The sequence below is a fragment of the Trachymyrmex cornetzi genome, unplaced genomic scaffold (assembly GCF_001594075.2).
Source record: "Trachymyrmex cornetzi isolate Tcor2-1 unplaced genomic scaffold, Tcor1.1 scaffold45, whole genome shotgun sequence".
Lineage (NCBI taxonomy): Eukaryota > Metazoa > Arthropoda > Insecta > Hymenoptera > Formicidae > Trachymyrmex > Trachymyrmex cornetzi.
In genome coordinates this window covers 215,625-227,886 of record NW_017299289.1, presented here as the reverse complement: position 1 = coordinate 227,886, position 12,262 = coordinate 215,625, and the positions used below count along the sequence as shown (strand labels likewise).

At 39.4% G+C, this 12,262-nt stretch overlaps 2 protein-coding genes across 3 annotated transcripts; one reads left to right on the top strand and one right to left on the bottom strand.

The window, feature by feature from the left end:
- Window positions 1–287: 287 nt before the first annotated feature.
- LOC108764758 (protein tweety) lies at window positions 288–8,698 on the top strand. 2 transcript variants are annotated; one of them, XM_018513133.1, is made up of 4 exons: window positions 288–516; window positions 4,802–5,566; window positions 7,346–7,483; window positions 8,091–8,698. In XM_018513133.1, the coding sequence occupies exons 2-4, from the start codon at window positions 5,012–5,014 to the stop codon at window positions 8,589–8,591; spliced, it is 1,194 nt and encodes a 397-aa protein (XP_018368635.1). In that variant the 5' UTR covers window positions 288–516; window positions 4,802–5,011; the 3' UTR covers window positions 8,592–8,698. The 2 variants fall into 2 exon arrangements, with proteins under 2 accessions (XP_018368635.1, XP_018368634.1); XM_018513132.1 differs by having other exon boundaries at window positions 288–686.
- A 140-nt stretch (window positions 8,699–8,838) lies between these two features.
- Window positions 8,839–10,806, bottom strand: Nf-YB (nuclear factor Y-box B). Its single transcript, XM_018513134.1, has 2 exons — window positions 10,506–10,806; window positions 8,839–9,696 (listed from the first exon to the last, which is right to left on the bottom strand). The coding sequence occupies exons 1-2, from the start codon at window positions 10,612–10,614 to the stop codon at window positions 9,155–9,157; spliced, it is 651 nt and encodes a 216-aa protein (XP_018368636.1). The 5' UTR covers window positions 10,615–10,806; the 3' UTR covers window positions 8,839–9,154.
- Between the last annotated feature and the right edge of the window lie 1,456 nt (window positions 10,807–12,262).

Genomic DNA, 12,262 nt, shown 5'->3' with positions numbered 1-12,262 from the left:
GAATGCGGTGAAAGTGACAGGTCAGCTGCTGTTATGTTCGCACCCCCGCCTAGATTCAACCCTGCGCGAGGTCCCTACTGCGCGCGCGGTTGCCGATGATAGAAGGAATGAAGTGGAGGAAGAGAGAGAAAGAGAGAAAAACAGAAAAATAGAGAGGAAGAGATGAGAGAGAGAGAGAGAGAGAGAGAGAGAGAGAGAAGGAGAAAGAGGGTAGAGGCGCGTGCAATGCGGCTGTCTGCGGCTGCTCGTGACTCGTCCTGACTCGTCCGTCAGTCGGTAGTCGTGGGTGGTTGCACGCACGCTCGGGGGTGACGGGTGCGTCTACATTCGCGAGGAGGGCGATGGAGGTTTCGTGCGCCTTGCTGGCGATCGAGTGAGACGCGCCATTCGTTGAACCGTCGTCGTTGTCGCGTCGTCGTCGTCGTCGTTGTCCGTGTACCAAATCGTTCGTGATAAGAGTGGCACGAACAGACAAGGGCAGCGCATAAAAGAAGGAATCCTCGCGAGCGCAACGGGGTGACAAAATGTCGATGTATCACTGTTTATTGTGAACGAGTCGAGGAAACGAGGCAGAAAGGCAAAGGGAGAGAGACAAACAGAGAAAGAGAGTAAATAAGGGGGTTGATCACGGTTGCAATACCTCTCTCTCCCTCTCTCTCTCTCTCTCTCTGTCTCTCGGATTGTTGGTACGCGCAGTCGTTTTTGATGTTGTTGGCTGGCTTGATGCCTGTTTCTTCTTTTTTGTTTGCTATATATTTATTGCTGTTGCTGCCGCCGTTCGCTGCTGCAGCGGTCATTTGCGACCGAATTAAAAAAAAGAGAGAAAAAGATGTACTCCAGCATAGCCTTTTTGTTGTCTCGTTGTTGTCGTCGTCGTCTTCGTTGTCCTTAGATTCCTCCAATATATTCATCCTTAAAAAAAAAAAAAGAATTTTCATTGCTGTCGTGAGAGAATGAGAGTTACATGATGTGTACCCGAGGGCCACCAGCCAGCCTGTAATTTCCTATTTATCACAAGTAGATGATAATATTCTTCTCTTCTTCTTGGTGCCTCTTACGTGTCGCGTTCGCCATGGTCTACTTTGGTACAATTATCCGAGGACCATTACGTCGAATATTTCCCTGTCTATATCTTCATGCACGCACATACCCGTTGCCTATGCATGCCGTTCTTATTCGTTAGATACCAACGACTAACTATTCAACTTGCCCGTCATGCATTTTTAACCGCTGCACTGTGGACAACGATTTCGAATCTTCGGGTATAAGCAGCTGATTTCCAATGTGAATAATTTGTGTTCTGTTTCACCAAGATTAGTAACTCCAACCGCGCTATTATTTATGCAGCACTGAAATTCAAGAGAGAGAAATATATAAAAAAATAAAAAGGGAGAACTGTGTTAATTAATTATTTGCCGCTTTCTGCAATCTTTGTAGAAGGGGAGAGATAATTAATCGCATTGTCTCGTCAGTCTAAATTACAATAGTATTAACTCTATTTTCCTCCTTTTCTTTTTTTATATCGTTTAGAATGTTAGAAATTCTATAATACATTAAAATTATTAGTATAAAATTAATTAATTTAGATTATATGTACAATCGAACTATATTAGATTCATTAACTTCAAAGATTTAAATAGATTGAAATTAAAAATTCAAACTTATTGCTTTCTCAGTGATTGCGTGTATCAATATCGATTAATTATTTAATTAATTTAGAATAATAATATAGTCGGTTTTTTTGTTTAAAAAGGATTTATTTCTAAAGACAAAAAATTATTTAATTACTTTTGGGACTAATAGACATTGCTGAGATCAGTCATAAAAGATCGCAGTAATCAATAAAAGAAACTCGCGCATTTTGCACGTGGCCTGCAATTTATTTCACTATTCACTATTCTTTTCTCATTGCTTTTTCTTCGCAATAAGCGCTTGCAGCGTGTAATCACTAATCAAGCACTTGTGATATAAATGTGTGTAAATATGCATAAAGTAGAAACTGCTTCCAATACTTTTTTTGAATATTGTAAATAATAGTGTAATATGACAATTATGAATTGTCACAATGCTTAAAGGATATTGTAAACGTGTCTCCCGCACACGTAAATCTCGATTAAAATTAAATCTTAAATAAATCAAACGTTTTTTTTTGCACAAATCAATCAGTTCATGTTGTCTAAATTTATTTTAAGAATAAATCAATAATGTACATGTATATTTTATCAAAATCAAATTTAAAAAATAATTTTTCGAAAGCATTAAATTGCTCCGTAGGACTGTCATATATATTTATTGATGCAAACTGAGTTTTTAAATATTTTAAATTATTTTCGCATGTAATATAATTTATATGTGTATAAAAAGTATTACATACAATTATTCTATTATATTTACTTAAATTTAGTTAAAAGAATATCATTAATTTGTACAATATTATTTCACTATTCCAAAATTATACTAAATAAAATTTATTTAAAATGTTCCCAATTTCACAAAAAATTATTTCTTAAATAAACATATATAATTATGTACATAGAATTTTCTTGTGTTATGCTAGAGTGTAGTTATCGTAGATGTGGCAATTAAATGTAAATTAAACATAAAACATAACTTTACATTTGTTATTCAGCGAACGCATAACTAAAATATTCTAAATAACATTTTATTTACGAAAATTACATTAATTAAATAATTAATAATTTTGTTCAAATCAAGAAAAAAACAAATCAAATTATTTGGCAGATTAGTTTCTTTAATTTTATCTTAAAACTCAATTAAATAATATATTTAAAAAATACAAAATTTAAACTGTGCGACATTGTGTAAGAATGTGATTGTAATTGATTACATAATATTTGTATTATTAGGTGTTAAACTTAATTCCTGCCATTTTTCGTCTCCAAAATTGATTTGTTTCGAAGGGAAGATGAATGAATACCTTAATCAAAGTAATTTCCTCCATTTTCTACTTTATTACTAATTAATAATACTTTATTAATAATACTTTGATTAAGGTATTTCCCTTTGAAACAAATCAATTTTAGAGACGAAAAACGGCAGGAATTAAGTTTAACACCTAATAATATATAATTCTTGAATTTTTGACCTAATTTCTACCAACCCAATTTTTTGCTTCCTTTTTCTCATTTAGGACCTAAGTATTTATTTCGCTTTAAATACAAAAGAAAGTATAAAATTAGTAATAATAATTAAAAAGAATAGATCTGTGTATATGTACGAGGGTCGTCTGAAAAGTTTTGAGCCTAACATAGAAACAAGTAATTTTTCGGTCAAATTCAATTTTATTTTTCCACATAGTCTTCTTTTAAGTCGATACATTTTTTCCAGCGATGCTCCCACACCTTTAATCCATTCAAATAATACTGAGCGTCTTGCTTTGCAAAATAGGCGTCTACGGATGCGATGACCTCCTCGTTCGATGAAAATTTCTGTCCTCCGAGCCAAACTTTGAGCCTAGGAAACAGAAAAAAGTTGCTGGGGGCCAGATCTGGTGAATACTGTGGATGGTCAATTAATTCGAACCGCAATTCGTGAATTTTTACCATAACGACCGCCGAAGTGTGAGACGGTGCGTTATCTTGATGGAACAGCACTTTCTTCTTTTTCAAATGCGGTCGTTTTTTCTCAATTTTTTCCTTCAGCTTGTCAAGCAATGATGCGTAGTACGTCCCTGTTATTGTTTTACCTTTTTCAAGATAGTCGATCAATCCATGACTGTCCCAAAAAACAGTCGTCACCACCTTTCCCGCCGATAAAACCGTCTTCGCTTTCTTCGGAGCAGGTTCACCCTTCGCAGTCCACTGTTTTGATTGTTCTTTCGTTTCAGGAGTGAAGTGGTGGACCCAAGTTTCATCAACCGTTATTAATCGATGCAAAAAATCCGACTCGTTTCGCTTAAACCGCTCCAACAGGGCCTTAGAAATGTTCATTCGAATGCGTTTTTGATTCAGAGTGAGCAAGCGCGGCACCCAACGCGCGGTTACCTTACGCATGTGCCTAATTCTTCAGTCAATATATGACAAACACGTTTTTTTGATATGCCAACAGCCTCTGCTATCTCCCCAATCTTAATTCGACGGTTGTCCATTATCATTTATGAATTTCTTCGATGTTATCGGTGGTGGTCGCAGTTGTTGGCCGTTCCGAACGCTCATCATCAGCTAAGCTGGTACGACCACGTTTAAATTCAGCTACCCATTTTTTCACGGTGGCAAATGGTGGGGCAGAGTTCCCGTAAACAGCGTCCAACTCGGCTTTAATTTGCGTAGACGTATTGCCTTTCAAATGCAAGAATTTAATTATAGCACGATATTCAATTTTTTCCATTTTTACAAAATGACACAAATGATTGTCAAACAAGAACTGAACGTCCAAAGTGGCCACAATTGTCACAGATATCTTTCGTAAGTATCACGATTATAATACCAGAATGGTTTTGACGAATAACACCATCTTCATGATGAGGCTCAAAACTTTTCAGACGACCCTCGTATATATCGTTTGATTGGAATTTTAGAAATTGATTAAAAAGAAATAAATATTTTCCACCTTTCGGAATTAACTACGTATACGTGAAAGAAATGATATAACTTATATCATACGTGCGTACACGAATCACTAAGCTAATAATGCGTTACGCGTTCGCCGATTAGTGATGATTTGATCCAACGCAAGATGGATCGCTTTTAATCGTGCTTGCCGCGTAGTGATTTAGAGACGTAGACCGTAATGACGGGCGCCAAAGACGGGCGGAGCTCCGTCACATTTCTTGCCTTTCCAGAGGGGCAAGGAAAAGAGTGAGAGAAAGAAAAGGAAAAGGGAGTGATATTCCCTCGGGATAGAACGAAGGTGCGAGAGACATATAACCATGGCAAGGACCGATCATCAACCGATAATGCGACGTAATTCGTAACGGGAACGGGGGGCTGCCCCGAATACGGAGTCGCCTTGAGACAGCAAACGAGAAAGCGACCCGGTAACCCGCGGAGAGATGTATGCCGCGGCGGGTGGTGCGAGTATCGCCAATCGGAGGAAGCAGAAGCGGCTGCAGCTCAACAAGCAGGTGCCGGTCAACGTCGTTCCACCAAGACTGAAGACCGGCTTACCGCCTGGCCCGCGTCACCAGCAACACTACCAGCATCACCAGCATCAGCACCAGCACCAACACCAGCATCAGCATCACCACCAGTACCATCAGCACCACCACCATCACCACCATCATCCGACCAAGCTCGCCGCCTGTCCGCATCAAGTCGCATCAGCACAGCAAGCCCCGCGAGCGCAAAACCAGGCACTGACGTCGACGTCGTCGTCGTCCGCCGCATTCCATCCGGTCATCGACGATCGGCGCCGTCACACCGACCGTCACAAGTCCCAGCAAGTCGCCCCAGTCTCGCCGATCCAATTCCCGATCTCACCACCCCCGCTCTCCCTCGAATCCTCGGCATCCGCCACCACCTTCCCGGCCAACAAGTCCAGCAACTTTCCCTTCCCGCCACCCTCAATCCTCGATCTCCGAGTCTCGCCTCCTACTTCGGAGCTACAGGTGGGTAACATCATCGGGTACTCTCTCCTCATCACTAGCCTCTTTCGGGCTCACGCTGTTCTTTAGCTCTCTCTCTCTCTCTCTCTCTCTCTCTCTCTCTCTCTCTCTCTCTCTCTCTCTCTCTATGTATGTATATCTCGCTCAAGTCACCATTACTATCTTCCACCTTACGTTCATGCGTACTTATTACAGAAATCATGCAAAGCGAGATAAATTGCGCCCTCCGCAATGTGCGCATTAGGCAGAGAAAATTATTGAGTATTCAGTTTGTTATAATTGTTACAAAATAAAAAATGATATATCTTATATAGAAATCGTTACAATATTCGTTTGCATTATTTTTGCTATATATTTCCTTATTTTTAAGTTTATGGATTACATTATTATATTATTAAAGGATAATAGAAGACAACATTTCTTTATCGTCACAAATTTTGGGAAGAGAATATTTATTTTAATTTTTCAACTTCAATTCTATGTCGCGTGTGTCTGAACACACAACTGATCGAAAATTCGATTACTTTATACCGTCATCTCTGCCAAGTGCAATCATTGAATTAGATTAACGAGAATTATCAGCTCACTTCTCTATCGCTTTAGCGCGACTCACCCTCACTCAATGCGTATATGCTCCCTCTGATTGCACCACATCTCTTTTGCCGGCACCTCGTACAACGTTATATAGTAAATAGCATCGATCGGCTGTCTGGTGGCGTATTACACGCGATAAACCCGTCGAGAGCAGCGTAAGAGAGGCGACAGATTCTCTATGCCCGAATATCTCCCAAGCCCCCAAATCGGCTAAAGGCTCGTAATATAATTTCAGTATAGCGTGAAACATGCTTCCCACGATTATCATCGACGAGAACGAGCAGCGATCGATGCCGATGGCGGGTAGCGCAACATTAGATCGGTATCGATCGCTGATGGAGCTTTGAGGTGGACTGGTCTCTTCGCATCGTATCGGGCGAAAGGAAAGAATAAGAAAAGAGAAAGAAAGAGAAAAAAACTGGGCAATCAGGGGGCTGAGATCTCAATCGATAGTATATACAAATGAACGAGCGGGATGCAGGCTGCTCTATTAATTAGACGAGATAGACGAGATAGACAGCGATTACGGGGGGGTAAGATTGGTAGAGAATTACCTTCCAATTTTGCCACCAGACTCATTCCACCGCTACCACGGTATCCCCCACGATCTTACGTATACGGGGTAAGTATCAAAAGTTCACGGTCGTCGAAAAAGCGATTTTAATCCCTTCGCATAAACTCTATAAATTAGGATCGCGCAGTTCTTCTGACAATGAGTACCAACACCTAGAACCGAGTTCGTTATGAATAAGGTTTGACGTAAAAGTTTTACGAAATCGTGTACGCGCATACCTCATTGATCAATATTCCTTCGGGCCGATTACGACGAAATCAATCAGGCAATCATGAAGCAAAAAACATATCAATCGCTCAGATAGATCACATATATTCCTGTATCATCCACTAATTTAATACTTCGTTCATTCATGTAAAGCTCACGTCAACGTTCAAAGGAGCTATAAAAGGGATGAAGGATTTTATATTGCGCATATTGCTTATGTAGAACGCTGTGAACTTCTCACAGAATTTTCTTGCAGAATATAGAGTAGTTACAAGATACAATTAAAGTTGATCAATTAAAAGAATTGTATGATTCAATGAGAGTACTTGCATTTTAACGGAAGATCATGCGATTCATTAGCCTCAACAATTATTTATAACAATATGTCTAAGAGTTACGTATTTCAGTGCGGCGGTCAGGGACCTGGCGGCAAGGCGGCGTGGCAAGGATGCAGCAGACCTTCGCCCCTTCCCTTATCTCCCACATCGCCTGGATACAGAACGAAGCAATGCGAAGCACATCGACGATGGATGAAAAGAAACAGGGTAATTTTTTCAGACACTGATACAATGTTAAAGAAAAAGAAGAGATGAAAGAAGGATGTTTATAATATTGCTCATTTGTAGCAGAATGTTTATTTTGTAACTATTAAAAATTTCCTTTTTGCATTGGTTGGATTATTCCTTTAGATCTAGAGGAAAAAATCTTAAAATGTTAAAACCTTCAAAGGAGTAGAAATTTTAATGCTTGGAACTAGAAATTGTAAAAATTTACACAAAAATATTATTAGGCACCAAGGCCTATATTTATAGTCGGTTTTTATTTCAAGACCATCTTAAATAATGTCTTTAAGATGCTAATGCAGCCCTCCGATTGGTTCGTGACACGTCACGACAGAACTTAAGACGGTCTTGAATATAAGAACTGACTATAAATACTGGCTTTCCTAAAACTCGCTTTCATCGAATATGGTCTTCTTCACTCATTTGTGTTGAACATTTCTCGGTCCATTTTCACATTAATAAATTTAATGTCAAAATTAAAGAAATCCTGTCTCAGCGAGGAAAACTTCCAACAGTTACAGAATAAGCATTCTACTGAACGTGGCCATTTAGAGAAAATAAAAATGATATAAGAAATCATGTATTTCAGATAAGAGACGCCAGTTACTGCTACGGAAGCAGCGGCGAGGACGACGACGAAGATGACAGCAGTAACGCCATTCACCAGCGAGGCGAGGTCAGCGCGGCGGTGAACACCGTGCTCTACATCGGTTTGGGGACCACCGCGCTCGGTTTAGTTATCTCATTCGTCGGCACCGGGGAGAAGGGCTTCCTGAGCCCGCAGCTGAGGCTGGTCGGCCCATCGTTACTGTGCGCCGGTTTGCTGTGCTGTCTGTTCCGCGTGTTGCTGTGCCTCTGTCTATGCCACTGTGGTCAGTGCCGCTGGCGATTCTGTCAGGTCGCCTCGCACAAGGAGAAGGCGAGGAAAGCGGACACGCAACCGGGACCGGGAACGTTATCGACCGCTTCGCTGTTGCCGCCGTCGATGCATCAGGAACGGGAACGTCCAGTTGCGTCCATGAGCCGCTCCGTGTCGCCGGCGACGAAGGGACACGAGCTCCTGCTCTCACCTGCCCAATTACCGGAATAAAGGAAAACGTGATTCGCGCGTTCACGAACATTTTCTACGAATGAATTCTATATACCATACGCCGATTTACTGCCGGTTCACGCCCGATTGCTCGATCCTAGTTTCCATTACGGCCTGAACCGCGAAATTTCGCAGCCTAAAAAGTAGCCTAAATGCGTCTTAGAGCTTAAACTTAAACAATAGAAGAATAAAAGAATCGGCTATGTTTTTGTTATCCTTGTTGCTTTCGAAAAAGTAAAGGAAAATCACAAACTACGTCGAGACCGGGTCTCGTTCGCGAAGCCTCCTGATTTATTTACGCTCACGCTTACAAGCTTCTTTACAAAGATTAAAGTTATTTTGTCTCTGATACTTTATCTGAACCAAATCTTATTATGATCATGGATCTTAATGTTAAAACTTAAGATACTTTGCTATGCTTATTGCTAGGCAAATACCGTTCTTCTTTTCCACATGATTGGATCTGTATGTTATCATCTTCATGCCCATATTTCACAGATCACAGTGTGTCTCTGAACAAATACGATAAATACTTATATCAATATCACTTTAACTCCTAATAATCAGGAAAGTTGAAACTGCATCTGCTCGTTCGACGAGTAACTGTAGATGACAGACGAGTCGGAAGTGCTCACGCTGGATGCCGTCGCGGTGATAGCGAACAATTGATCCTCGTACATGCTCTGCGGCTCTGTTTTTCCATTGCCAGTGGCTGTTGCGTTGGGTGGGTTGTCACCTTTTGTTGCTTCACGATATTTTTGCAGGTACACTTTCAAAGGCTCGACGTAATTATCAAAGCCGAGCGTAGTCATGGCAAACAGAATGTCTTCACCATTGATAGTTTTGCGCTTCTCCATGTGACACCTGTCGCTTGCTTCCGAAGTGATGAAGGAGATAAATTCTGACACGCACTCCTGAACACATTCACGCGCATCTTTGGCAATCTTTCCGGACTCTGGAATGGCTCTCTTCATGATTTTGGCAACGTTTGCTATCGGCAAGAAGCGATCCTGCTCGCGAAGCGGCCCACCACCAGTGGAAACTCCAGGGCTCTGCAAAGGATCCCCCGCGCCATGATTCGAGTCGTCCGTGTTTTCGGGATCATCTGTTTAAAAAAAAAAGCATTTGTTAAGATTTATACATTGTCTTACTATCCAAAGGATTTGACTTGTAATCTGGTCCGCGACGACTTACAAAGGAGTTACCATGTAAATATACTATCTAAATACAAGTATCAATCTTTTCATAAGTACTTAGAGTTGATATATTCCCATACCTTTTTATTTCAATAATACAGTCTATGTAAAAGTTCAAGATAGCAAGTACGTGCTCTCTTGGCAAATATTTATTATGCTTCATATCTCTAAGACGATCAATAGATTAAAATCATGTGTCGATGGTGAACAATTTAATAATAAGGATACAAGGTCTGTGTTTTATGACTAAAAATAATGTGATATTTGATAAAAGCGGAAAGAAAAATTCTAGTGCAGTCCAGTGAAGTAATAACAAATAAATCTAAAATCAAACTGAAGTGTAAACGCACTACAGTCTAATAAATTGCTGACAGGAATCCAATACTTTTTATAAATCCAAGACGATCAGAGGTATGTCTTCAAGATAACTGATGGACGAAAATCATTCGTTGAAAGTGAAAAATTTAGTTTTACAAAACGACGCTGATCAAGACGTATGACGGGCAAACTGAATTATAAACACGTTGTGGTCTGAGTAAATGGCCACATACTCGTATCTCTTTTCTATCCAGAAAATCAACCTATTCTAACTCGACATAAACTCGACGATACAAAATACAAGGACCTAGATAATATTCAGCGAAACTTTCGAACATCTCGGCTACTTTACCATTCTCGAAATTGGCTATCGGGACTCGGGAGGGAAATGCTAACCTACCTTCCATATCATCTGATTGTACGCCAATGTAGGATCCCGCAACGGTATTTCCACCCAGAAATGTCGATCCTAAAGGACCATCATCGCCGCTTTCGCCACTGTTTTCCATCTTCGGTAAAATCCGCACGTGAAACAGATCGAACAATTCAGGCCTCTTTAACCTTTTCCTGCCTTTGTTTTTATGTCGTTATAAAAGCTGATTAAGCCAGTGGCGGGCGTAATAAGTACGTGTGTACAACAAGTGTATGTATGTACTAATGCACACAGCAAAAGCAATTACGAATTGTGATTGTGAAAGCGTCTAGAAGCGTCTCGTTTAATCACTTTGACCATTTTGACCAACCTTAACCACGTCGAGATCGATCGCAACCACTCGCAGTGACTGACACTTGGAATTTTTCACTGGACCGACCAATCAGAGAGGTCCGTGATGAATTTGGCCAATTAGCGACGAGCTATAGTTTTCCGGAAGCGGCTCTAGGGACTTTTCTCTCATAAATTACGGAAGTTACGCTGCGAACGCGCGTCACGCGTCACGTTCGAATACTAATTTTAACCGTGCCTGAAGTTTGAATTTTATTTTTCTTTTTTCATTAAAATCGCTGATGGCTCAATTTTGGATTATGGTGGAAGAAATCAATATTAAAGAATCATTGAGTGCTCATTGATCGGTTTTCTCTGTTGACGTAGACATTACTTACAAAAGTTAAGTATAGGGACATCGACTATAATATAGTGTGTGGTTGATGTGGAGTATTCCACACTTAAAATTTTTCCATGTGTGGAAATACACACTTGGAAATCCAAATTTTTTGATGAAATATGACATTTTATTTTTTGACGAAATAATTTATTATTTAATATTTTATTAAAAATGAAAGTTGATTAAACTATATGTGAAGAAACATTGAACTATTATATATATATTCGTTTAAATAAATTAATTTCAGAAATTATAATTGCGTACCGATATGGTTGTCGGACTTTCAACGAAATATATATATATATATATCAATCTCTCTGAAATATTAATAATCCCCCCAAATTTAATCTTAAAAAATTGTAATAAACTTATTGCGAAAAATATTGCTTCGGCCGGGAATCGAACCCGGATCTCTTGCATTCCGTGCGAGAATTATCCGTACAACCATATCAGCACGCAATTATAATTTCTGAAATGAATTCATTTAAATGAATATACATAATAGTTCAACATCTTAACATTCAGACCGTAGTGGCACTTCGCGCGTATTTAAAGTAATGTTTCTAATATAAACGGTCTTTCAATCTTATTATTGTATATATGAAAAGTCACATGTTTATAATTCGATCGGCGGTTGCCTCTTTCACGTGTATATATTCTGTTCATTCATAATATTCATAATAAATATCTACATATATAATATATTCATTAATTTCTTGTAGCTACTTTTACATAAATTTCATTGTATTAGGGGTATAAATAAGTTTCCGCCGTTTGGCAAAAGATGGTGCCAGCAGTATGTTATGGTTAAAATTGTCTGCTGTAGAACGTCCTACATATCGTAGGATTGGACATCTGGTAACAACATAACCTTCAAATATTAGCGATTTTGTATCAGCATCATATATCTTTTTTCGTGCGAAAATGTCTTTGAGTTTTGAGCCGAATAAACGTCATTTGCGGGAGCTTTTGATTTACTTCTTTAATTAAATATATTTTTTTTTTTTTTTTAATTAAAAATAAAGAAGGAGCAATGTCTGGGGAATACGGCGGG